This window comes from Triticum dicoccoides, chromosome 3A (assembly GCF_002162155.2).
Source record: "Triticum dicoccoides isolate Atlit2015 ecotype Zavitan chromosome 3A, WEW_v2.0, whole genome shotgun sequence".
Classification (NCBI taxonomy): Eukaryota; Viridiplantae; Streptophyta; class Magnoliopsida; order Poales; family Poaceae; genus Triticum; species Triticum dicoccoides.
The window spans coordinates 639,435,319-639,461,423 of record NC_041384.1 but is presented as its reverse complement, the minus strand read 5'-3'; the positions used below and the strand labels follow the sequence as shown (position 1 = coordinate 639,461,423).

The 26,105-nt window shown below is 42.3% G+C and overlaps 3 protein-coding genes across 5 annotated transcripts; all 3 read right to left on the bottom strand.

The window, feature by feature from the left end:
* Nucleotides 1-2,601: 2,601 nt before the first annotated feature.
* LOC119269819 (structural maintenance of chromosomes protein 2-1-like) lies at nucleotides 2,602-11,987 on the bottom strand. 2 transcript variants are annotated; one of them, XM_037551746.1, is made up of 21 exons: nucleotides 11,574-11,987; nucleotides 10,375-11,055; nucleotides 10,144-10,287; nucleotides 9,769-10,059; nucleotides 9,458-9,643; nucleotides 9,189-9,353; nucleotides 9,045-9,104; nucleotides 8,859-8,921; nucleotides 8,646-8,737; nucleotides 7,552-7,648; nucleotides 6,977-7,093; nucleotides 6,672-6,890; nucleotides 5,566-5,706; nucleotides 5,298-5,465; nucleotides 4,919-5,103; nucleotides 4,691-4,784; nucleotides 4,517-4,605; nucleotides 4,166-4,391; nucleotides 3,274-3,348; nucleotides 3,015-3,151; nucleotides 2,602-2,921 (listed from the first exon to the last, which is right to left on the bottom strand). In XM_037551746.1, the coding sequence occupies exons 1-20, from the start codon at nucleotides 11,889-11,891 to the stop codon at nucleotides 3,035-3,037; spliced, it is 3,528 nt and encodes a 1,175-aa protein (XP_037407643.1). In that variant the 5' UTR covers nucleotides 11,892-11,987; the 3' UTR covers nucleotides 2,602-2,921; nucleotides 3,015-3,034. The 2 variants fall into 2 exon arrangements, with proteins under 2 accessions (XP_037407643.1, XP_037407642.1); XM_037551745.1 differs by having other exon boundaries at nucleotides 2,602-2,936; nucleotides 11,574-11,986.
* Nucleotides 11,988-13,272: 1,285 nt separating this feature from the next.
* LOC119269818 (peptidyl serine alpha-galactosyltransferase-like) lies at nucleotides 13,273-17,682 on the bottom strand. Of its 2 annotated transcripts, none has more exons than XM_037551743.1 (8): nucleotides 17,301-17,682; nucleotides 16,818-16,988; nucleotides 16,304-16,547; nucleotides 15,983-16,183; nucleotides 15,418-15,884; nucleotides 15,181-15,345; nucleotides 14,656-14,899; nucleotides 13,273-14,249 (listed from the first exon to the last, which is right to left on the bottom strand). In XM_037551743.1, exons 1-8 carry the CDS (start codon nucleotides 17,582-17,584, stop codon nucleotides 13,581-13,583), a joined length of 2,445 nt encoding a protein of 814 aa, XP_037407640.1. In that variant the 5' UTR covers nucleotides 17,585-17,682; the 3' UTR covers nucleotides 13,273-13,580. The 2 variants fall into 2 exon arrangements, with proteins under 2 accessions (XP_037407640.1, XP_037407641.1); XM_037551744.1 differs by having other exon boundaries at nucleotides 17,297-17,669.
* An 866-nt stretch (nucleotides 17,683-18,548) lies between these two features.
* On the bottom strand, nucleotides 18,549-22,545 carry LOC119269817 (two-component response regulator ORR26-like). Its single transcript, XM_037551742.1, has 5 exons — nucleotides 22,314-22,545; nucleotides 21,193-21,345; nucleotides 20,704-21,084; nucleotides 20,512-20,588; nucleotides 18,549-19,796 (listed from the first exon to the last, which is right to left on the bottom strand). The coding sequence occupies exons 1-5, from the start codon at nucleotides 22,420-22,422 to the stop codon at nucleotides 18,762-18,764; spliced, it is 1,755 nt and encodes a 584-aa protein (XP_037407639.1). The 5' UTR covers nucleotides 22,423-22,545; the 3' UTR covers nucleotides 18,549-18,761.
* Between the last annotated feature and the right edge of the window lie 3,560 nt (nucleotides 22,546-26,105).

The window sequence follows — 26,105 nt, the reverse complement described above, 5'->3', positions numbered from 1 at the left end:
TAAGTTCGTGCGTGCAATGCATGTGTACTTTACTATATTAGTTATGGGGGTGGGGGCGCAAAAGAAACACGGTGTGGATCTCACTTAGCAGTTCATGTGGCCTTTTTTGCTCGCAGAAGAGACGATGCGAAGAGAACATGAACACCAAAGTCAAAAAGATTCGGCTTCATGACTCTTTGGTAGTACAAGTGAATCTTCTAGGCTTATATACATGATACATCTTAACTAACTCGTTCAAATCGGAGAGTTGCGGTTTCGAGAAATGTGCCCACGCATCATTAAAAGAAAAAAAACGCATATACAGCAGAGAAAAAAGTAGATAGAGTTTGAAGTGATGATTTTTACAGGTTCACAAGGTGATTTGTTTTTTCAAGCAACAGGCAAAAGCGTTGCCTTTTCATTAAGATAGAAGGAAGAAACACGAAAATCCATCTCTACACCCGAGCTCATTTGCACCCGCATTGATGAAAAAAATCAAAACAAATACTAAAAAAGTTTTAAAAATTCCATTTTTTTGTGCGGTAGACAATTTGACGCGTGAGGTCCGCTCCAATTTTCAAATCATTTGGACAGTCGAGGAGCTCTCAGCAAGAAAGACAAATTGCGGATCTGTAAAAATGTTTACTGTTTTGGTCTGATTTGTCTTTTCTGCTGAGAGCTGCTCAGATGTCCAAATGACTTGAGATTTGGAGCGGTCCTCACATATTAAATTGTCTACCGCACAAAAAAATGAAATTTTCTAAAAAAAAAATTACGAATTGTATTCTAACCGGATGTAGATGAGACTGGGCACCGAAACGCCCTACTCGGATAAACATGCATTTACAAGAGGAAAGATGTTTCTTAGGGAAACAAGCTAAAGAAAAAAGGGCACTATGCAGGAATCACGCCAATGACCTAGCCTTGCGCTCCGAAAGCAAGCTCGCGCTGACGCATATCCTCAAGGGCCATATTTGCCACTTCGATGTAGGTTAGCCGCGATCCATCCTTCGGTTCCCCTTTTTCCATGTGTTCCAAATCACAGGGAGGATGACCACTTAGCCGGCACGACTCCTACAAGATGGTTGCACTAAGGCAAATCGGTGCTTGGCAGGCACGGATTTAATAAAAACTAAAAAGAGTGGCTTGGTTTACTCCAACATAGGAAGCCTGAGTACATGTCGCTGCAGGCTCAACCAACCAGGGTGGAAAATTAGGAGTTTTGGGAGAGTACTATTTACAGTGTTGCTAAATCTCAGTCGACTGAAATTTGATTATGTCTCAGTCAATGTTATATTAGTGAGATCTTACATTAAGATCCGTGAAAATTTTTCTTTTTTCTTTCTTACATGTATTAATTGACCGAGACTTGATTAAGTCTTAGTCAACCTCATCCTACTATTTATATGAGCTGGCATGCCGTTCATTTTATCATCACACTCAGATCATGCAGAGTTTGATGGTTCAGTCATGCAGGAGGTACCAAACCATACCAAGTTCATGACTTGCTTGCCAGCGTGGGGTTGTGAGTGGCATGACCATCGAGCAAGTGGTGCATGTGACCATCGAGCAAATGGTGCCTGTGAGTGGCATGACCATCGAGTCAAGTGTGTCGGCACCTGCTCCAAATTCTAATGCTTTCTTCGCAAAGGAGTTTTGTGACTTGCTTGCCAACGTGAAGGTTGCTAGACCTGGTTTGGGTAGGTCAATTGCTTGCCTCCTAACTGGGACGCCAATAAAGGGCAAATCAAAGAAGGTCGGCAAAGGTAAGAGTGGTGTCATAGGCAAGACGAATGTGCTTGATTGATGGATGATCTCCGATCTCTCGGCTCGTCCTCTTGGACTGGGTTGCCTTTGTGGTTTGGGAGGAGCATGATGTCTTGTGTCGAGGTGTTCTTCTTGGATCACTTGGCGTGATAGCAATGTCGAGGTTGGTTGTTGTTAGTTTGAAGGGGCGTATGTGTCGTTGTGGGGTTTCATGTCATGTGAGTAGTTCGTCTGTGGTACGTTTGTAATGGCTTTCGCCTGATTTTTCATAATTAATTGGACAGTTCTCTTCTTCTTAATTAATTGATGAAGCAAAAAATTTGCCTCCGTTTCAGAAAAAAAAAAAGTTCATGACTTCTGTGCCGCGTGCTTCCTAGAATCCTATTTTGTGCTTCATATAATCTGTACCACGTGATTGTACGGAAATGATGGGATTGTCAGTTGTCACGATCTCACCAACACTTTCAGTGTCCAACCCGGGCTAGTAATGCCTTCAGGAGATCAATTGTTTTCGCCGTGGCCTTTATACTTCCTGCAGCACGCGCTGGTCTGCGGCAATGCATGCGACAGGCAAGCAGATCTGGCAAAGAACGAGCCAGCCTTGCACAGTCGCAGTGTATTGGATGGTAGTCAAAAGAGCCGTTATTTGCGATTTGGTGACCTTCCAAAGTGCTACTCCCTCCGTCCCAAGACATATTGACACTAGTGTAGTGTCAAAAGCACTAGTATATTATGGGATGGAGGGAGTATTTTGTATCCTTCAAATGACTACTATTACTTTGAATATAAAACACCATTTTTTTTGTGGTAGAATATAAAACACCCTGCTTCTGCTAAAAGAAGCCATGGCACCCATTTAGGAAACAGCTAGCTCTAGAATAGTATAAGTGTTTTGAGTATCACACAGAGTAGACCCTAGACAGAGACAAACAGTTACAAATATAGAGTGAATAATACGCCACCAGCCCAAGATACACAGAAGAAAAAATGTATATACATCAACATGACGACATGTTCTAATATTGAGTTAGTACATAGGTTTGCAAACATATTGTGATGCCAATAGCCTACAAGTGAGGGGCTTGAGACTTTGTAGCGAATCCAACTACCGCAGAACATTGGAAGCCGGTTAGTTGTTGATTGCCATGACCAAAGAGTTCTTCACAGTCGTGTCCCTGAATTAGCCATCTCTGAATAAGGAATTGGTAAGCCGTTATTTGATTATAGCCTTTAGTCGTAAACAACCTAATTTTGAGTTGAGAGCATACCTTCAGACAAAGCATGTCTATCATTTCTGTTTCGAAGGGACTGTTCGTGTCACAGTGGACACCCCATCCACAAATTTCGTTCGGAATATCACGTTGGCGTTGTTGAACATACCCTCTTTTAGCGACACAACTATGAACTGCAATGACCAAATTTGAATTGTCAACTGAAAGGATGAAACAATGTTCCCAACACACACATACAGACGGTAACTGAACATGAGTCATTACAGGATTGCACCATCTAGAGGAGCAAGATTACCTGGGACTGTGGAAAATGTGCCTTTATCATTCTACCAATGTTTTGGGTATGGCTCAGATCAAGGGCAGCATCAACCTGCAGTACAGGGACATCCAGATCAGTTGAAAAGGAACATTATTATTAATTTGTTTTTTTATTCTGTACATCAAAACAACTTGCAAATACCTCAAACCTGGAGCATATGGGACTAAAAAAAAGAAACATGGTAGAATCATCTTGCTCAAACTAAAGAATTTACATCGACAACAAATGTGGCATGCCAGGAACAAAGGTTCCAACTAGACAGAAGAGGGACTTCTAGATAAACCAGTCTATCCATATGAGCATAAAATGAAAAATATTGGCCTGATTATTTTTGCAAGCTAGTGTTGGTAATAATCAAGTTTTAGGTCCATATCACACCATATGTTTAGATCAGAACCACTGTATCAAGCAATGGAGATCAAACGTCACAATAATATACAATGGTGCACTATGGAGTCTATGCAGTATCAAACTATCAATCTTCCCAATCCATACCATGGTATACTTTCTACCACAGTCTAGAAAAATATAAAACAGCAAACTAAATGTTGGCAGCCAGGTGTCATGGAATCATGTTCAGACCGGTGGACTAGTTGTTTTAGTCTTAACTGTTAACTGATCATTTCCAAAATCCAAACATCATAAAATGCCTGATCATAAGACAGATCAAGTTCCAGCCAGCCTTGAAGCTGATTTTGTTTAAGTTTCAGTGAACTGTCTCTGTAAAATCTGTCATGTGATTTGCAGGAACACTGCATAACAGTCTTGCTAATCTTAATTGACTATGCTAGTTTGTAGTATGACCAGCCAGATTAGAGATGGTGGTAACCGGTAAGCAATTTAAATACAAAATCACATGCAGACATACCTCATCTAATATGTAAAGCGGCGCAGGTTTAAAAAGAAGTAACGCCAGAATAAGACTAAGAGCAAGAAGGGACCGCTGTCCTCCACTAAGTTCAGACAAAGATTGCTTCCAGACTGTTCCAAATGCCACCCGAACTTCAAGACCATCCAAGAAGGTACCACCTTCAGGAGGATCAAGTTTTGCCATTGTACCAGGTAGAAGAGTACCAAATATAGACCCAAAATCCCTACAGGAGCAGAGGTTAGTTAACTTTGTACATTTGTGAGTAAAGATAATACTATCATTACAGAGTATGAGCAATATTCATGCAGTGGTGCATCTGCTGGGAAATATTACAGAAAGGTTACTTACTTGTTAACTTTGAGCCATGTAACTTTCAAGGTCTCTTTCTTCTTCTCATCCAACTCTTCTATCACTTTCTTGATTTTTGACTTGTCATTCTGAAGATGACAACAAAAGGTATATTGCATGCTGGTACCAAAATCAATCCCAGGTTATCAAGAAATTTAGATGTGCAAGACCTACCTCGATAATATTTTTCTTCGATATCAAATCATTGTATTCATCCTCTGCCTTCTCAAACATTGCCATAACTTTCTTATTGACCCTCTTCTCAAGACTGCATTTGACAGTGAAGTAATAAGTCAGTTCGTTGCATTGAAAATTAAACAGCTGATAAGAGAACAACTATCCAGAAACATTAGATGTACTTGCAATTTTCCTTATTTCACTTTTTTTAGATAAAAGATGTACCCGGATTGCTGAGCTTGGAGATTATCAAGTTCTTCCCTCGCCTTGTGTGGTTCACACGATGCAAAGTCGTAATCTGTACCACTTTTTCCGAACAATTGTTTCTCAGTTGCAATCCAACTGTACTTCTCCATTAGCTTATCAACCCTTGAAGAGCAATCCTTCTGCTCTATCTCCATCCTCTTAACCTGTATGATATATTAAGAAGTTAAAAAACAGTAAGTTATAAAAGCAGAAATATTCACCATCTACACAATCAGAACAGTATTAAAAAACATCGGTTATAAAGTAGAAATATGCACCACATACCCAATAAGTACAATACTGAAAAAAATCAGTTATAAAGCAAAAATATGCACCAGAGATTAGACCCAATAAGTACCTCATTTTCCATTTTCTTCCTTTCGACATTCGAATCACCAAGTAGCTGCTGAAGTTTTTGCTGCTCTTTGGAGATGCTGTTTATTTGTGAGTCACATTCCTTCAGTTTGGAGCGACCAATGTTGAGCTCAGATTCAGCTTGGTCATACTCTAGCTTTGTGGCAGCAACCTGCATGTGATCAGTGAAACAAAGGGAAATACTTTAATAAATGAAATGTAACGGCTGGTAGTTAAGTACAAATAAGCCATTACACCGCATATTGAACTACCTTGCTCTTATGTGTGCCCCAGGTTTCAGACAGCGCAGTAATCTGAGCTTTCGAAGTTATCAATTGCTCTTCAAGCGAAGCAAGTTCATTAGCAACTGCATCTTTCTCCATAATAAGCCTCTCCCTCTCGCTTTGATAAGCCTAATCAGGATAAGCAAACATAGAAACAACAGATATGTTATTCATTAAACTGCTGGGATTAATGCTCAGGACTGAACTAAAACTCACAATGAAGTTGTGAACATAATATCATACATAAAATTCAGTAGTAACCAGGCACACTATAGTCCAAATATATTCTGCACAGTGTTAAAGAAAGCCTAAGTGGTAGATTAATCCATTTTAAAAAAAATGGACAGAACTTGGCTGTTTTTGAACTACTTCTGTTTGGCTGCTTGCGCAATAATGGCAATATGCCATTTATCTTATTATTAGGGTCCGTTCGGGGACTATTTCCTTCAGATTCTGGCAACATGATCTCTATTAGGCTATATCTATTTGAACTGAACTGCATTTTAGTTGTTATTTTGCTTGCTGTGTGAACCAGATGAGTGATGTGTATTTGCTATGGTATGAACTGCAATTTAGATGCTATTTCAATTGTCTATGTGCTATGTTTCCTATTTTCCTGTGCATATTATTCAAAAACAGTCAAATTCTGGCCAATTTTAAAAAATGCTTAAGCGTGCTTAAGCACGTCCAATGCTGGCCTTACGCTTTCCACTTTTTTGAACATTGATTCTGCACCAATAACAGGACGGTACCCTGCAAACTTACACGCATCTACAGCGGGAGCTTGTGTTTGACTGATGGCAGTCAGTGGAATTTATGATCTTTAACAATAAGCAGACTAGTGAAAGTATCTCAGTTATCTATATCTAACAGAATATGCATGTCATAAAACAACCAGACAATCCATTCGTGAAAGAAAAGGACAATCCTATAAAAGAACACTACTGACCATAAAGAAATCATTCTAGAGCTAGAAGTTAACTCCAGATAACAAAGAAGAGGAACATCTTATTGAACACGGTAACACTCCAGAGATAATATTGCAAGTGACAAATGCAAATCACCTATGGCAAAAACAGAGTCAGAAAACCAACCTTTAATTGCTTCGACATGGCCTGCATTTCCGATTTCAGTGACTTTATCTTTTTTTCTAGAGCTTTGAGCCTACCTTCACGTTCACTGCCATAAGTCTTAATTGTCTTTTCCAAATCAGAAACAGTGGATACACATTTTTTATGCTCCACTTGTTTTTCCTTCAATTCTTCTTTTGATTCCTGGAGTTCTTGCTCAAGTTTCTTCACAAGTTCACCTAACTAAAGTACAAATAGAACAATTGTTGATCCAATTTGAAGCTGAATGTGGTAAGGTAACCATATTGGTGGCATAAAAATAATTATACCTTGTGATGTTCATTTTGTTCAACTCTGCTTTGAAATAATGACAGATCATATGATTTGAGTTCAAACTGAGATTTCAACTCAGCGTACTTTTTATGCAGAGGCAGGAGCACAGCAATCTGCAAAACAAGGTAAATCAAAATATCTACTTATCAGACAATTGTAAAGCATTCCATTAAAAAGAATCAATCTAACCAATGTTATGATGCCAATGTATAACATGTTTATACCAATGAAGAGAGATAATTATCAGTACTAAACAAACAAAAACTAATGTGTGTTTAATGTACAATACATGATCAATTAGATTTTAATTGGTAGCACCATAAATTCACTTTCCTTCTTGACCATCGTGTATACATGCTAATGCCATTTATTTCTTATGTTGCAAAACCAAAGTTTTACAAACTTTCAGTTCACAGATGAAGGCAGATATTTAACAGCAAAATGTGGTTTGTAGAGAATATTGTAGTATCACATAACATAAGAAGATCCCGGATCATGAAGAGTACTATAAATACATATGTACTCAAAAGAAAACAGGATAGCATGTAGTGGCATTGCATTAAGTGAATACCTTCTGTTCAATAACAGAGAGCCTGTCCTCATGTTCAGAGAGATCAGCCTCAGCTTTAGCTAATTCATGGAGTTTCCTTAGCAAGTCCCCACCACCTCTGTAGTGTTTATCAGATTAGTAGATAAAATGAGAACAAATCCAGTATACTTGTTTTGTTTTCTGAAAGTAATCTAGCTTGTCTCCAGAAAATACAACTATAAGATGCCAAAGATGCCCAATATCTGCTCGAAATTTTGACTATGACCAACCAGTACCAAAGAAATAAGGCCTGATGAACATGTCTGCCTACCCTAGAGCCCCTTAAGAATGCTAAGGAAAAATAATTGTTTTTAGAAAAAGTCTAGATCACCCCCCTGAGGTTTTGGGGCCAAGTCAACATAACCACTTGAGCTTCAAAACCCTCTAAGCAGCCCCTAAGCAGTTGAATACCATTAAAATGATCCCAAAATATATCGTTCTGAGTGTGGTTTTACCACCACGACAGGCGGGGTGGTTGACAATTCAGCATGTGGCGCCTACTTGTCCGCCACATCATCTAAAAAGCTAACAGGTAAAAGAAATGGCCCAGGTAAAATTATTCCTATTTTAGAAACAAATTCCCAGGATGACAAAAGAAATTCATTTGTTTCCTGATTTTGAAATTTCAACAGAACAGGTGAAATCTGTTCCAGAATCAGAAATCTGATCAATTCATATTTCCAAACAATTTGAAAAGTATAGTTTTTCCGTTTTGGAATCCTTTAAAAACTATTAAAATTACAGGCTTTTTGTAAATCCAATTTAAAAGTAAACTGATTTTCCTGACTTATTTTGTTTCCTAACATTTTACATGATGTGGAGGTGATATACCACCTCCTCAGCCATGTCACCTACCACAGTGCCAAAACCGTCTCGGGGGTTATTTAAACAGTAGTCAATTCCTTCGGGGCTACTTTGACAGTTTTAAAGCCGAGGGGTGATAAAAGAAATGTACTACATGATCCAAAACAACAGGGAAGGCAAAGGAAAGGAACACCCATTTCAAAATTCATCTGAAAATAAATCAGATGCAAGCATTAACACCAAGTGAAATGTGAAATGTGACATAATATTACCTGCGACTGCCTCCGGTCAATAGCCCACTAGGCTGGAAAATGTCACCTTCAAGAGTCACACTTGTACTGCCAACTTCCCTATTGAAGGCAATCTATAACAAGAGAATCAACTGTCTCAGTAAGAACCAACACTGAACATATATTATACTTGGATAGGCAGACTCAGTTAGAACTAGAATGACTAGAACATATTTCTGAAGAAAGCTACATTACCTCCTTTGCTGCCTCCATATTTCGACATACAAATGTTGAGCCAAAGACATAAGCCATAGCATTCTGCAATAAGGAATCTCTTCAAAATTTAAGATTGTTGATATAATGAATGACAAGGCATATACATAGTGCAGAATACTGTAAAAACTAATACAAATTATACAATCGTAGGATGAAAATACTAACCTTTACTTCTTCGTCATAGCCAACCAATTCTAGAGCTAATGTTACATTTTCAGCTCCAACCTACATACATACAAATCAGTATAACATTCTCAAAAGTCAGCAAAAAGGTTATATCCAACGAATGAAAACAAAACATTCACTGACCATTCTACGAGCCGCCTGCTGGACTCTATCAGGTATAGTGCCTGTATGGATTTTATTCAACGGTATTATGGTCACCCTCCTTTTGAGCCCTCCGTTTTGTAGGAGCTGCTTTCCTGTGGTTTCGGTGTCAACAACCACATTATATAGCCTGCCTCCAGCAGCAACCTGCATAATTTGACTAGGAATTAAACTGATGCATCCAAACCAGTTCCTTCACTGAAAGGGGAACTCAACTTCAAAACAAAAATGAGGAGTTTGCTGAAACAGACCTCCAATGCTGTTGCCGTGGAGCTATCCTTTATCTTAATAAGCCGTGCAACTACTCCTTTGACTTTTGATCTATCAAATTTTTTGACAGGATCTTGATAGCTGAAGTTCACATTCCCCAGCTCACCAGAAAGTGCACGAACTTTGTCCTTCAATTTTTGAACCACCTCTACCTCTGTTGATCGATCCTATGAATGATGGAAGAACACAGAGTGATGAAAAACAGTTCCCAAACATTGCCTACCTGTTAAGGAACTTCTAAAATAGTAATATGCACCGTTTATGCCACAGGAAAATGATCTTTTTTGCATACCTTTTGCAGAGCTTCCATCTGGCCCTCTTCGTAATTTATAGACCCCATGGATGCCTTGATAGCATCCAAGTCTTTTGTCCTAGCTTTCAGCTCTTTCTCAGCTGCAGTAGCTTCATCACGCTTGGATTTCATCTGAGCTTTCTTCTCTTTCAGCTCCTTCTCAGAATGGCTTATTTTTGTCGTCAACTGCTTTAGTCCAGATTCTGCCTCTCCAACAGCAGCTTTTGCATCTCTAAGTTGATCTTCTAGGCATTTCTTCTCATTCGCACTGCTTTTTCCTGCCAGCACACCCTGTGTAAAGTAGAATTTAGTATCCAGGAACTCAAAGTCAAGTTGTCAGTTTATACATTCTATGATTTGCAAAAGTTTGCATACCTGATATTCTTTCTCGCTATCATCTATCTCCTTTGTCAGATCCTCTGCTCTCTTACTCATATCAGATGCACCGTCCTCTGCATTTTTTACAGCAGCATCTCTTTCAACAATAGATCTCTTGATGTCCTCAATGTTCTTCAGGATCTATAAACAGATGGCATATATGCCACACTGTAAGTATTTTGGAATAAATATGGGTACTGAGGGACGTGAAAATAAATAATGCATTACCTTTTCAGCAGCCTTTTCCTCTGACCTTAGAGTTTCCTCTTGATTATCCATCAGAGAAGTTTCCTTAATAAGTGCATGTGAGAGCTTATCCACTTTCTCTGACAAAACCTTCATCTCACCGCCTAGCTTGGCTTCTTTTTCAGCAGTTAAGGTAGCTACGTTTTTGTCCATTTCATCTATGTCTGCTTTTAGCTTTTCTGTGCTTTCATCCAGTTCAACAATCTTTCCCTGGATTTGTTTGACATCACTGAGTGCACTTTCTCGCACTTTCTCAGCTTGAACAAACTCATATGCAATACAGAATCTTTTCAGTCGATCCAGTTCAGTGTTACCATTGGCCCATTTCATGTACTGGCACCTCTCTTTTCTAAGTTTCTCCAATGCAGGAAGGATTTCATCATCAAGAAGTTTATTGATCTCCTCGACTTTGTTCTGCTTCTTCTCAAGTGTTTTCAGAGCAGATTCCTTCTTCATTTCGTACATCCTTGTGCCGGCTGCCTCTTCCAACATGGAAAGAATTTCTGGAGGCTTCATGTTCAGCACTTTCGTAATACGTCCTTGCATAATTAGGAAATGGGGATTGTTCACGTTAAGCTGCACAGAGTGGAAAAGAGTCTGCACCCGGGAAGGTTGTGCAAGATGGCCATTTATAAGGTATTTGTTCCGTCCACCAACTACAATCTACAGATACAAGAGTAGCTTGTCAGTATTCAGTAAAGCTGGAGGCACTAATGGTCCACAATAGAAACACTACAAAGATTAAGAATCTAATCGAAAAATAAATAAACTGCAGATAGCAACTTCAGTTAAAGCAGATCCATCATAATTAAGTGAATTAATTGCAAAATTTGACAAGGCGTTATTGCCTGTTAGTGGAAAACATTCTTGCGCATAAATACTGGAATGCCAAAAGTCCACAACGACCTAAATCTAGAGCATATCCATAGTACAAAACTCCTAAAAATCCTTTCTAAAATCCACCTCCAGTCAGTATCACGATCTCGAGGACCAACAGGCAGACGGACAACAACTCCCGACTCAACAATTAGCGTCAAATTCGAACCACTAAGGACAGAAGTGTAAGGGACGCACTAAATCCCCTTCAGAAATTCTCCCACGGAACCCAATCACGCGCATAGGGAGGCGTCAAAAGGACAGGTGGGCAGCGTAAGTCGGGGCAGGGGGGTGGGATGCGTAACCTGGCGCGTGACGGTGATCTCGGCCGAGTCCTCGTAGCCGAGCGGGGAGCGGGCGCGGTCGGAGTTGTCGAAGACGATGGAGACGGTGGCCTTGGTGACGCCGGCCTGGCCCTGCTTGTAGACGAGCTCCTGGAGCGAGGCGGCGCGCACGGCGCGGAGGTCGGTGATGCCGAGCACGAAGCAGATGGAGTCGAGGATGTTGGACTTGCCGGAGCCGTTGAGCCCGGTGATGGCGTTGAACAGCGGGTCGAACCCCGGCACCACCGTCCGCCCCGCGTACGACTTGAAGCCCTCCAGGCAGACCTCCTTGATGTGCATCTCGCCGGCCGCCGGGGGCGTCGCCGGCGGGAGATCCGGCTAGGGTTTGGGGGGGTCGAGCGGGAAAGTTTTCGGGGGGCGGGGGATTTTCGGGGATGGGGTTTCGAAATGGTTTCCGCCGTGTGGAGTGGACTGGCGACTGGTAGTGAGGAAAGGAGAGCCGAGGGAGAATATGCTGACGGCGGGTGGGGTATTCTGGGCCTTTGGTTGGGCTTCTGGGCTGAGATGGTAACCTGGGCCTTTGGCTGGGCTTCGCGTAAGGCGTTTACTCTGTTTTTCCTAGACTTGTTTTTGCTTGCTCAAAAAACAAAATTAAACTCGTTTTTGCGCAATCACTAGTTTTTCTGGGGTGTTTTTGCTAACTTGCTATGCTATTTCTATAAGAGAATCTTCAACAGATTTCCAGTAAATCTTCCTCAAGCTGGTCATAGTGAGAGTAACTTAGCTATTAACAAAATTAATGTTGCATCAGTGGTTTCGGCAGAGATAAAGGCTATTCGGTATGGATTTATTCTGGCTTCTAATTTCGGGTGCTCCAATATAATCATTCAATCAGATAGTTTAAATGCATTGGAGGCAGTTTCAGACCTTGATGCTTACATGGGTCCCGATGTGCCAATCATCACCGAGACTAGTCTGCTGGCGATTAACTTTTCAAATGTCAGCTTTGTTTATTGTGGAAGAGAAACCAATCTTGTTGCTGATTGTTTAGCAAAGCACTGCTTTAGCCTTGGTTTATCTGAATTTTGGGACTCCAATCCCCCTGACTTTATTCTTCCACATACTGTAAATGACATGGCTATTATATGAGAAATAAAGTTATTTACGTTAAAAAAAACACAACGCATATCAAGGCAAATTTGCTTATGTGACAAGTAGTTAATGGAGAAACAGATGTTTGTGATGACATAATATATTACCGTAACATAACGCACCCCGAGGCAAAAATGGGTCTACATCTAGATAAATGAAGTCTTGTATGACACCCTGCCTCTCTCTCTGGCGGACGGCGGCGCTAGTCAACGGCGATGACGGATGGGAAGGCGGTGTGTGACATATGGGCCCACGGTTTGGGTGGTATTGTGAGAAGGGCAACACCCCTCACATGAGGGAGTTGTGCTCTTCCTGACCCCCTCTCTACGTGGAGGTTGCGTTTTTTATCACCAATATTTTACTGGGAAAACGAGAGTCGTTGGACTAGCTTTTTTGGCTCAATTCTAAGAGTAAGGACAGGAAAGAGAAGTTGTTGGAGATGTTTTTACGAAATACTTGTCGTTTAAAGATGTGGAAAAAAAACTTGAAGACAGAGCGGTTGTGCTACAGGGATTGTGTGACCAAAAACTTGAAAACACATATAATTTTGTATAGCAGTCCAGAGGGATTGTGACCAAAATGTTTATTCTATCCGTATGCTAGTTAATCACATACAATTTTCTACACAGACACCTTAATTGACTAGGGAAAACAATACAAGAGCATATCAATTACACCAAGCTAAACAAACACCTATAGGAATTGAACATAACAGCGTTAGCTACAGTAGTTGCAACAAAATCTGCTAATAGCACTAAAAAAACTTGTCAAAAATAAGGAATTCACATGGTTAATCAGCTCCGGCTTCTTCTTTCCTATAGATTCCTTGTACTGTACCCCCTTTATGTCTGTATTGGCAAAGGAATAAACTTATGATCATACTGTTTGTTTTATAGTCAAGCTGTGGGCCTTCTGGCTTCTGGAAGCCCTAGATCTCGAAACACTTCTCCTTCGATCCGAGAAAAACATCGAGATTACCAGTAAAAAAACTACTACAGATGTTGCCCAAACAGCAAAAATCCACATCTTTGATGATCTGGTTAGTCTCTTTGATCCATGTACGCGTGATACAGTGTCTGTGGCTCTTTCAACAGCCTGCTGCCTGGTCACATCCATGTGCTCCACATTTCGTCCAATTGTAGTTGTGGACGACCGTTGTGTAACTCTCTCTGATTTATTGGAGGTTAAAACTTCCTCAATTTTCTTCGAGATGCTGCCTATGGTGGTGCTTAGTCGAGGGCAATTTCGGCGTTTGTGGTGCAAGTATAGGGCCTTGTTCAAAGCCTTGCCACACTCGATGCTGAGAAGATCCCTCTCCCGTGCATTTTGATCGCCTTTCGTGATAGCAGATGGATCAGGTGGTTCAGGGAACTTGGCCCAACATGTGTTTACAATATCAGCGTTTCTCCAGTCTGCCTTGTCAAAGCTCCAATCACCAACACCAAATCTCAGCCCATAATGGAAAACCTTGTAATTTACTCCAGGCAGAGGAACATAGCCTGGATATATTAATATGTCACTCCTTATGATGTGTCGCAGGTTAAGCTGCATGACAAGTGAAGAAGAAACTGTCAAGCAGCAAGATAAACCAATTTTGCAGAGAAGGACAAGATCATAGCCCTTATAGTTCATCGTCTATACTAGATTTCTAGAACTTATGAATGCTAACTGCCAGCTGGTGCTATCCATACTAGCTTTCGAACTTCTACTGACACCGAGAGATCTAACTGCCAACTGAAGCTAACCATGCTAGCTTTCTAGAACTTATTAGCGCACGCTTTCCATAGACTATCTCTAGCAGTTACAAGCACCATATTTGCATTGATGTAAACATCTACAGGTTTTAAAATGATTCAATATAGCCAGTAAGTTCTAATGCGATGCAGCCAGTTGCAGACATATGCTTGCAGTTGCAAGGACAAAAGGGGAAAAGATAAACCACTACACATACCTCGGCTGCTGCAAAAGAGTAACCATACATCTCACTTATCCAGCCAGAGGCATATATATCACCAGTAATGTTTGTCGCATAGTGATCTTTGTCTGCACGAACCTCTTCTGATTTGTGCAGCCACAGCATAGCAAAACGTCGGAGATCATCAATATGCATGATAATGACACCACCAACCTTTTCGCATGCAGATGGATTGCGAGTGTGTATCTTTGCAAGTATGTTATCGCACCCAATGAGATAACTGACAAACAGAAAGGATGATATTAGTACATGGTTCTCTCATATGCAGTAATTACATGCATCACTGCCTCAACTTTGCAATGAGACTTGCACAAATCTTGAAGTACGCAAGAGGTAAGTTGGTTCAACGAACTCTTAGATGTGCACTAAGATTTGTGCAAACTCAGCATGGAGTCGATGCATAGAAGCACCTCTCAACATATCTGGTAAACAGGAACTGTAATATCACTAAACCACAGCAACACATGCTGCAAATTACACAGCGCCACATAAGAATCTTACTCATAGGGAGTTGAAACAGGATGACCAAGTTTTGCACCATACTCCCATGGAGTGATGGGACCTCTCATGATCATATCAGCATCCAAGATAACAATGAACTCAGCATCAGTCTGCACATGGTTAATCCAATGGAGAACTGCTGCTGGTTTATTAATTGCTGGGTACCTAAGAAGAACAAGTAAAAGATTACGTACCGAGCAAAAGTTTTGAGCGCATTATTAAGCCAGAAGTTTATACCAGTCCCCTGTCAGTGGGTGTCTGTTCATAGATGGAACATAATGTGTGGGAGCAAGGTCACGGCCCTTGTAATTCTTCAATTCCTCGTCTGTACAACTCAATAAGCGTGTAATATTACCAGGCTGACCGCTTATACGAAAGCTGTGCATGAGCCCAACAGTTTGCCAGTCAAAATACGACGAACATTCGGTTGAGAAAAGGGTGTGTATTTTTGGATGTCTGCTTTTGGACAATGCAACATGCTGTACAGTCAATTTGTTTTCAACTTTTAGACTGTTCCAGTACTTTGGTTTTGTAAGCTCTGAGAACCTTTTGCTTTTAAGGAAGCTCAAGTATTTTGACCACTGTGGTTTCGGGCAGCCAACAGATGTGTGATGCAAAAGAAGCCCTTCGTTCAATGTGTTAATGCACTCGATGCTTAGATATAAGGCCCGTTTCACATTTGGGTCAGATTCCATCACCTCAACCTATATAAAGTTAGTAACATTAAATAGTCACATACAGCATAGCTAGCCACTGCCTACCAGTGAGAACATCCCAAAATATGGTTAGGAAGACTGTTTACCTCTCTAGGGAATGGAGGTGGAGGAAATAAGCGGTTGCAGTCATAAACTATACCATCCTCATGGTGTTCTAACTTGCTGAAGGACCAATTTCCAACTTTAAATGGCAAACCATAGTGCAGGATAAGTGGCTCAGTGCCAATTCTTGGAGTATAGCCTGGGTAGATCATTATGTCATCATTTATCTTGTGTCTTAGACCTACCTGTCAAAGAGGATTATAGTATTATACAATGAAGGTAATACGTAAAACCACATAAAATATACTCGGGAAATATTTGCTTTCACAATGCATAATACAGTGAAGAAGAGTAATCGAGCTTACTTCTGCAGCGCCAAATGAGTACCCATACATCTCACTGATCCACCCCATGCCATATATATCACCAGTAATATTAGTTGACCAGTGGGACTTATCTTGCCTCACTTCTTCAGTTTTTGACAGCCACAGAGGGGCTAGAGCTCTTAAGTCATCGATATGCATGATCAGAATTCCACCAACTTTGTCACAAAATTCTGGATGTGCAGTGTGCAACTGTGCAAGGATGTTATCACAACCCTTCAAATACCTAGTTAAGAGAATACGTAAATAAGATAAATCGGAGGCTGAGTTCCAGACTTCCAGTCAGACAATGATATGAACCTGAGTTAACAAGTGACACTCAGTACAAAAGGTATGCTCTGCGAGGAAGGATGAGTCACCAATGTCTAAACTATTGATGTGGTACAGCACTATTTCAGTAACTAATTTTACTACCATCGCCCAATTCCACATTACCATACTAAGCAGAAAATGGACAGAAGGATCATCAATTCTAAATTGCTGACTGAAACCATACCCATAATAAGCTGCAACAGGCTTGCCTTTTTCTGCTCCGAGTTCCCAAGGGATAATCGGGCCTCTAACAATCTGGTCTGCATCCAAGATCACGACCCAATCGACGTTGTCCGCCTCTGGGCTGTGCTCCAACCAATGTACCACCCCTGCAGGCTTGTTGATGGCTGGGTACCTGCACACGGAAAATGAACACCAAGGTCACTTTCATTCCAAATGAGGAAATCTTCGAAGCTCGTATTCATATTCATCCATGCCCCAATCAGTTCACTCCAAGAAGGGCCTGCCAAATCAAGCACCTCACCCAAATCAAGCGTTATAAATTCCAAATGCAGAAGCAGTCCGCAACTAATTTCTCAGTCCGTCTCAAAACCTAACCCCAGAAGTTTCAGCTTCGGCCGGGCGCAGGGTAAAGTGGAACAAATGGGGAACGAGGAGGAGAGGAGCATGCGTGCTGAATGTGCGTGCGGCGACGAGAGTTACCTACCAGTCGCCGGTGCGGGGGTGGCGGCTGTAGGAGGGGACCTGGAGAGTGTGGCCGATGCGGAGGCCGCGGTAGGAGGGGAGCTGGTCGGGGGCGCAGCTGAGGAGGCGGGTGACGCCGCCGGGCTGCCCCGCCTTGCGCAGGCTGTGGAGGAGCCCCACCGCCTGCCAGTCGAAGTAGTCGCCGCACTCCACCGAGAAGAGCGTGTGCAGCCGCCGCCCCTCCCCGGAGGCATACACCACGGCCGGCCACAGCAGCAGGAGGAGGAGGAGCGCGGCCGCCGCCATTGGTGGTGGGGTGGCGGATCTCGCGCCCGGATCCTACCTTCGTTTTCTCGCTGCTTTGTGTCCGAGCCTCTGACCCTGAAGGCCTGAAGGATTCGTGTACTGACGGAAGGCGACGGGTGCTCAGGAGTACGCCAACCGGGCCGGTTTACGTAAACCCCCTAAAAAGTCAAAAGGCAGTGCTGGTCTTGGGTAAGGTTCAAAGCTTGTGTGATAATACTACACCCTGTTCGCAGTTACAAAATCACTACGGTAGCAAAATTGTTTTTATTAAATACTCCCTCTGTCTTAAAATGTAAGGCATTTTTGCCCACTAACATTTTGAGACAGAGGGAGTAGTAAAAATCTAGTTGTCAGCCAATGCGTAAACCTTGAAACTTGTGGACGCCTTACATAAATCAACCGATAAACGGGGTGTTTAACAAATAATAATCACACTAATTTGGGTATAATTTACATGATTTTCTCAGTCACCGAAATTCACTCCGGAGTGTTCATACTTTTGGCATCACAACAGAGTCAAATGGAAGCACGCTCAGATTGGCCGGAGGCAGACAGTTCAGCTGGTGCAGCAGCAAGTGAGTTCCAGTGCAATTGTGATGCAAACTGGTTATGATTGCAACTCTACTGTTTCATTCATCTTTGCAGATGCTAGATTAGTTTTGGTTTGTATCATACTGCATCAAAGTCTACTAACCGCTACCCCACCCAAGAAATTCTTTTGTGTTAGATCAGTAGTAACTTTCTCCGCGCCCTCGGGGGGAGAAGAAGAAACCTGTCTGACCAACCTGAAACTTACTCGCTCCGTCCCACAATATAAGATCGTTTGTGGGACGGAGGGAGTAGAAGTTATGTTTGCCTGTGATGTGCAATGGCAATAGCAAACACAGTCTGCAATGCTGCATCAGAGCGAAAATCTACAGCAGTGCTGGCTCTGAAAGCAAATATTCGACAGTCTCCATATATATACTTTGAGAGATCCTCGAAGAGTATTTATAGATTATACCATGCCACGGTCTATAATACAGACATTTTTATCAAAAGTGGAGTTACTACAATTAGATCCTTCCACCAAAGGATCAAGTTAGAACACTGCAGCCCTACAAGAGGTGCTATATGGAGACATACCAAACAACACCATCCTCTCCTCACAAAACGGCATGGCCGAACAGAAGGGGGATTATGCGAAGAGGCATCCATCCATCAACGGGTAGTCCGTCGTTTCGCTGCTGAAGTGGTCTTGATCATCATACCAGTTACTTTGTAGCCCAGATAGTATCATCGCGTCGTTGTAGTGAAACAAATCAATGCTACTCAGCCCTACATTCTCAAAGGAGACACCTCCTTGAAGTGGGTAGCCGGGGAGATCCTCGGGCAGAGAAGCAAAATCCGCCCCGCATATGATGCTTGGCTCCTCTTGCGAACGAAGCCAGGAGCCTTGGTTGCTCGTCTGGCCGAAGTAACAATCTTTAGTGCTAGGCAAACCTTCCACACTGGAAAACTTCCGGTCAGCAGCATTGGTTGCGGTCACAACACTGTCACTGATCTGAACAGAAACCGAATCAGCTGTACATGTCAACGCCGGGGAGAAGGACTTGATGCAGTCAAGAAGGGCTGGCTTCACATCTGAGAAGTTTCTGGCGTCCATCTCCGTACTGCAACTCATTGAGATAAGCGGCGGTGGGGTAAACAAATGGCCAGGAGCAGTGGGGTGTTCCAAGTCTGGCTTTGGTAGGCATGCATAATCCCCTAACAAGTCGCAGCGTGCATGGTTGTGCTTTGGGTACTGCATGAACTGCTTTGCTGGCACTCCTCCAGTCCAGGCCTGGCATTCCAGTATCATGGTTTCTGATGGCTTCCTGTCCTGATTCACTGGCAAACCTTTGAACGACAGCACGCCGCCTATTGGTGAAACACCGGCGACATTCTGAGGTTCGGCAGCTGAACTTACAGAATTCATGCTTCTATCTGGCGCCGGTAAGGGGACCGTGCGCTTGGTTTCTTCTAACTGAGAATCTGACAAACTGCTCTGGCCTTGTATCTTCTGGGAAGCATGCGGATATCCACTGGAAGTGTTGCTTGGTTGCTCTTGGAAGGAGCTTCTGAGGTTAAGGTTCTCTGATGATGGTCCCTTAGTGCTGAAATCTTGCCTGCCAGAGCCCAATATCCTTTCCTCATTCTGCTTTTGCAGCCTCCCCAAGTATAGGCGATATTTCTGCATCAACAACGAATTTTCTTCTGATGAATACTAGAAAACCATTCCTTAGTTTTCAGGAATACAATGATTTTACCTGAATTCTAGAGTGTTGGGTAAGTGCTTCAGAATTCACATGAATTTGTATGCATTTTGAGTATGTGATATTTGACAGTTAAAGGTAAGGATTCAGGTTAATATAAACTGCAAAAAAGTATTTTTACAAGGGAGCTACTCAGAAAGTATATGTTCCTACAGTAGCTCGACCAATGATCAAATAGGAGCTTTGTCATAACCCATGAACATGGCACAGGGAAAGAATGCACATGGCGGGAACTCATTGCAACACCATAACATCCCTTTTTGTGTCATTTACTGAACCAAGAATCTCCTTTCACTTACTTCTAGGGGGAACTCTGACAAAGGTGATCTTGTGTTATTTTAAAAAGGTGATCCTTTATTGCACGAGAAACTACCTGCATCAGATTATAAATTCCAATTTTACTGCTATTCATACGCCTGATTTGTGAGTTTCAAAGTTGCCCAAATTTGTCATGACACACCAGGTATAGGGAGTTGGAGAAAAGTCATGGTGCAGTTATCTGAATTTAGTGTGTCCTGTATACAAACTTTCTTGATTTTATTAAAAATCTGATTTAACGCCCTCTTTATGAACTCGGTTCCTTTTTCAAGAAAAGAGACCATAGAAATTTGCCATTTGAACATCATGTCATACCTGAAGATGGCTAGCAACATTCTCTCTTGTTAAGCCCGGCACGTTCATCAGGTCCAATATTTTCTTCGGCCCCACTTCTGCAAAATGACGGCATTGCTCTTTTGGAATGAGGATCATGCTGATTTGATAAATTTATAGGAAGGTAACTGATAAATATATAGGAAGGTAACTGATATTTCAGAGAGCACTCACTGTCGAATCCAATTTGGTTCACAGCATTTACAAACTTCTGATGCAGATCAACAGACCAGACTACTCTAGCCTTTTTAGCAGTAGCACCGTCACTGGAGTCCTGATCTCCGTGGTCCATGTCTTTTCTCTTCCTCGTGGGATCGGAATCAACTGTCATAAATAGGCCCTTCTCATCAAATCCCTCGAAACCATATCTTAGTATCTGGAGATCATCACAGCTATCATGACCTTCGATCTCTTTAACCTCGTGCATTTTCTTCCTGTATACATGTTGCCAAATGTTCCGGAGTTCCTTCATCCGAACAGGCTTAAGGAGGTAATCGCAAGCACCATGCTGCACACCTTTCATCACCCTACTTGTCTCCCCATCAATGGACATCACTGTGAAAACAGAATGGAGCAGTTTGGCAGTTTTGAGTAGATATTCAAACTGAATAAAAATATCATTTCTTCTTTGAAAATTGCAGGGGTTTGGTGTTGGATACTAACTTATAACAGGCAGATCCATCTCAAGTCCAATGTGTTCAAGAAGCTTGAAGCCATCCATATCTGGCATGTTGACATCACTAATCACAATGTCGAACCTGTTTTTCCTCTCCCGGAGAATTTCAAGAGCAACTCTAGCTAGGCCGCATGTGGTAACTGCAGGTAGATAACTAGTTTAGTCTAACTGATAAACAGATAACTCATCATCATTCATCACACAAAAATCATGACTATTAACATAAATAGGGAGGCATAAAAATGGTTTCTGCGCTGGCGCAAAACACAAAACAGAGAGGCTAATAGATTGGTAGTTAAGTTAGTTAAGAACACTGACCACTCAGTAGGTGATGATTGGCAATAGGTCTACCAAAAGGACAGGTAAGTACTGTATGTTAAAACTGAATTTTCTACATAGCCCTCAAAGTCCCCAGTCACTGGTGTCACGGAAATATAACACCTAAATGGTGAAAGGCCGCAAAGAAGATATCGTCGGAAGTAACTACACGCTCTGAATTTTAATGTGTGGTTCCTGGTAAATTACACAGGAGTTGCCTCAAAAGCAAATTACGCAGCACCTCAAAGAAACAAAACTGATTCAGCAGTGATACCAACCCCTCTGCGGAGAAAAAGATATCCATCTGAATTATTGAGCAATCATCATCACATAAAAGTGGACACAGACTCGAAATGCATATGTTGTTCGCTATACAAATTTTTTAGCCAAAAAGGGTTTGATGGACAAGGCCTCTGCTGCTCGCACTCAGTCACTCACGGTTGACACCAACCAGTCACATACACACACAAGCAAAAACAGACACAAAAGGGGAATCCAAAAGCGGGCAAACCGCTGGATGATACAAATCTATGAAAGAAAGTTCCCCAGACAGCCTAAATTCGATCGACAAGGTCCGAAAAGTCCACTTCAATCCCAGAACGCACACGCACACGCACACAATAATTTAATTATAGCGATTAGTCTCAACTCTCAACCGATTTCGCTGGGTAATTTAAACAAGCAGCAGGCACGCATGGGCGACGGACGGATGCATATGGGGAGGCGACGGCGTAGCCGCCACGCCAAGCCGATCGGGAACCCGAGGAGGAAAGCAGGCGAAGATTCGAACCTTCGTAGGAGCACTTGCGGAGCATCTTCTCGAGTATCTTGAGCCAGGTGGGGTCGTCGTCGACGACGAGGACGCGCAGCCCGTAGGGGAAGGCGGACGCGTCGGCCATGGCCGCGCCGCGCCGCGCCGAGCCCCCCTCCTTCCTCTCTCGGTGCGCGGCGGGCGGGGGCCTGCGAGTGGAGTGGGAGGGAGCAGGAGGGCGGGCGGTGGGAGGCAAAGGTGGGGAGGCGGGTAAAAGGGCCGGGGGTTGGGGGGAAGTGGAGGGGGAGGGGGCCGATTAATATTGGCGCGCGCTTGCTTGCGCTTAACCAACTTTATTCCGACTGCGGCTTTTCTCGCGAGCCCAACAAATGGCTTTGGAATAAGAGACGAAGCCGAGCCGAGTGAGCCGTGACCGGACTTTTGATCAAGTGGGGGTGTGAGGCGTGTTGCTTTTCTGATGGTTCTGCCCGTTCTCTATGGCTGGGAAATGTTATTGTTATTAGGCATACTGACTGACATGGGGCTTTGTTAAGTTGTAAGTTGGGTCTTGTGATAGGAGATAAGGGGCTAAGCTTGTCTGAATATAATGTGCTTTCCTGGCTAGTTGGTGATGCTTTGGTGGTGGATGTGGAGGCCGAATTCTGTAGATGCAGATGAAGTGCATTTTGGATAGGCGGATGTTGTAGTGTGGCAACCGATGTATGTCTGCGGATGTTGTTGTGAAGAGATTATTCTCTAAACCAGCCATGGGGAAGATGAGTCTGACGGATTTACAAATAATTCTTATTACACCGAGTCCCGGTATGTTTATTCAATCATAATGCAACAAATATGTCTTTAGTCTTGCGGGGTTAGAAAAAATAACTGAGATTAATTCATCGTAAAAAAATTAGGTGGATTGATGCATTGTAACTTATTACCACCGCAAAATAACCTCAGTATATTGCCATTATCTTGTCTGGCTTTCTTACTTGTCTTCTTTTCATTGGGTTTTCCTCAACTTGACTTCTTTTTTTATCCCAAACCTTCCTTTAACCATTACAGTAACGTAAAGGGCGTCGGGCGACATGGGTGCGCTTGCTTTGCCATGTCATGGTGTCCACCTGATAGCATGTGTTAGTCTAACGATAAAAATAAAACTGTGTGATAGACAGACACAAATTTAGAGAAATCTGACACACACAAAAGTTAAGCGAGGCATGAGTGAATAGTGGTGATAGTTTAAGAAGTTCAGGGTGCATTCTCATAGAAACACGACTAGCCAACACAAGCAAACACTAAGCTACGCATGGTTGATCCACACCATCGGAATTTATTGTGATTCAACATACCAACTCATGATTTAGGGCATGTGATGACACATATCCATGCTTCTTTAAACTCAATGAGGAAGGTTGGAAACCTATGATAGTGTGTTACATTGTATCCATTTACATGGTTTCATACTTTACCAATGACCGCATAACCAATTTCTTCGTCCGCATTTTTAGAAGTATACATTCAACTAAAATATGCCAAACAACTAAACATGCCATGTCTTTCATGATAAAATTGTAACCCAGCTCACTTAATTAGAGAAGTGGATGTATAAGTTCACCCCGAGAGTTCAGGTCTCTTACATGCCTAATTATATTGTGGGGGCTTCTCCTATAGTTAAAAAATGAAATATACACACATGCATGTGGACCATCATACATACACATTCATATGTGAGCACATCCCCTCGGACCACACACCTGGAATTGGTTGATATCGAGGATAATTTAGTGGTCCCACAAATTCTCACGAAGTGATGCTCGTTTGGAGACTAGTCATGTAGTATATATTATGTGTCTAAACTATTTATAATCATAACAATATGTATCTCAAATTTTTTGTGATATTCAAAAGGTCTTCATTTTTTTGGCTTGTCAGTTCCCCTCCTCCCACTGCCAATGCATTCTTATAATCTTGGTTAGATGTACAAACGAACCTCGGCCAAGTTTTTGGTAATGTGGGCTTAGACTCAAACGCAACATACATAGGCCTACACCGTCCCAATGTGCTAACCATATATTTCCATATATGTGGGCTCATACATGATGGAATTGTGTGAGGTTTATTTCTATTATTTGTAGAACACACCACATGAATAGATTACCCTCCACAAAAAAAGGTAAACACATCTTCATAACATATTCCATCTGTTGGGGAACGTAGTATTTCAAAAAAATTGCCTACAATCACGCAAGATCTATCTAGGAGAAGCATAGCAACGAGCGGGGAGAGTGCGTCCTGATAACCCACAAGTATAGGGGATCAATTGTAACCTCTTTAGATAAGTAAGAGTGCCGAACCCAACGAGGAGCTAAAGGTAGAACAAATATTCCCTCAAGTTCTATCGACCATCGATACAACTCTACGCACGCTTAACGTTCGCTTTACCCAGAATAAGTATGAAACTAGAAGTATTATGTAGGTGTTTTTGGATAGGTTTGCAAGATAATAAAGAGCATGTAAATAAAAAGTAGGGACTGTTTAGATAAAGACACAACTAAGTTAGTTTTAGTAAAGAGCTTTTTGTTACGAGAAAGTTATTTGTCCCTAGGCAATCGATAACTAGACCGATAATCATTATTGCAATTTTATTTGAGGGAGAGACATAAGCTAACATACTTTCTCTACTTGGATCATATGCACCTCTAGCAAGCATCCGCAACTACTAAAGATCATTAAGGTAAAACCCAACCATAGCATTAAAGTATCAAGTGTTGGAGATATGCCCTAGAGGCAATCATGTATGATGATATTTCCTATGTGTTTATGAATAAAGATAGTCCTTGGACATTATCAACGATGTGTATCAGCAAGTATGTGACTTGTTTATGGGACTATGCATTGTATGATGATTGTCCTAAAAGGTCCCTAGTCGAAAGGGTTGTGTGGACGCGCAGCCAACTAGACTAGCATATGACACGGTCGATGGCTTGGTCTCACTAGCCATGGAGCATTGGATGCTAACCGGATAATATGGACTTGGAAGGATCTGGTCGGATTCGACGTAGTCGGATCCGAGTCGAGATAAGGTCCAAGTCGGACAAACCCAACTATGAGACGCACCGATATGTCATCTGTGAGTCTCTAGTACAACATATGTTCTATGTTCTAAGACCTGAGCTGACGCATGTACTCGGGATGGTGACACACTTGCTTTGGGCCGACCAAACGCTACTCCGTAACTGGGTAGTTATAAAGGTAGGTTTCGGGTTTGTCTAGAACCATGCTGCGAGACGTGGTCGAGCAAGATGGGATTTGCCCCTCCGATTAGGAGAGATATACTCTAGGCCCCTCGTGTGATCCGACCAGGATAAGCATGGCCATGCGACAAGGATTATGAGATAATCCGGTTTGTGGTCGGCATCACTGGAACGAGAAAGAGGTCGGGCTAGCACAAGGATGACAGACTCGCCTTGAGCTCGACAACATATATCGTGTGGCAAAAGGAATGGAAGTGTGTGTTGGGGAACATAGTAATTTCAAAATTTTCCTACGCACACGCAAGATCATGGTGATGCATAGCAATGAGAGGGGAGAGTGTTGTCTACGTACCCTCGTAGACCGGAAGCGGAAGCATTAGCACAACGCGGTTGATGTAGTCGTACGTCTTCACGACCCAACCGATCAAGCACTGAAACTACGGCACCTCCGAGTTCTAGCACACGTTCAGCTCGATGACGATCCCCGGACTCCGATCCAGCAAAGTGTTGGGGAAGAGTTCCGTCAGCACGACGGCGTGGTGACGATCTTGATGTTCTACCGTCGCAGGGCTTC

What these genes read in the sequence shown, in the direction of transcription:
- LOC119269817 (XM_037551742.1), bottom strand. Translation starts at nt 22,422, where the DNA reads ATGGCCGACGCGTCCGCCTTCCCCTACGGGCTGCGCGTCCTCGTCGTC. An exon ending in CCGCAAGTGCTCCTACGAAG is followed by an intron (nt 21,346 to 22,313) that starts GTTCGAATCTTC and finishes ATCTACCTGCAG; the next exon opens with TTACCACATGCGGCCTAGCT. An exon ending in GAACCAAATTGGATTCGACA is followed by an intron (nt 20,589 to 20,703) that starts GTGAGTGCTCTC and finishes GTCATTTTGCAG; the next exon opens with AAGTGGGGCCGAAGAAAATA.
- LOC119269819 (XM_037551746.1), bottom strand. Translation starts at nt 11,891, where the DNA reads ATGCACATCAAGGAGGTCTGCCTGGAGGGCTTCAAGTCGTACGCGGGG. An exon ending in GGGGCACACATAAGAGCAAG is followed by an intron (nt 5,466 to 5,565) that starts GTAGTTCAATAT and finishes GATCACATGCAG; the next exon opens with GTTGCTGCCACAAAGCTAGA. An exon ending in ACATGGCTCAAAGTTAACAA is followed by an intron (nt 4,392 to 4,516) that starts GTAAGTAACCTT and finishes CTGCTCCTGTAG; the next exon opens with GGATTTTGGGTCTATATTTG.
- LOC119269818 (XM_037551743.1), bottom strand. Translation starts at nt 17,584, where the DNA reads ATGGCGGCGGCCGCGCTCCTCCTCCTCCTGCTGCTGTGGCCGGCCGTG. An exon ending in CACCCCCGCACCGGCGACTG is followed by an intron (nt 16,989 to 17,300) that starts GTAGGTAACTCT and finishes TTCCGTGTGCAG; the next exon opens with GTACCCAGCCATCAACAAGC. An exon ending in CCTGTTTCAACTCCCTATGA is followed by an intron (nt 14,900 to 15,180) that starts GTAAGATTCTTA and finishes TCTGTTTGTCAG; the next exon opens with TTATCTCATTGGGTGCGATA.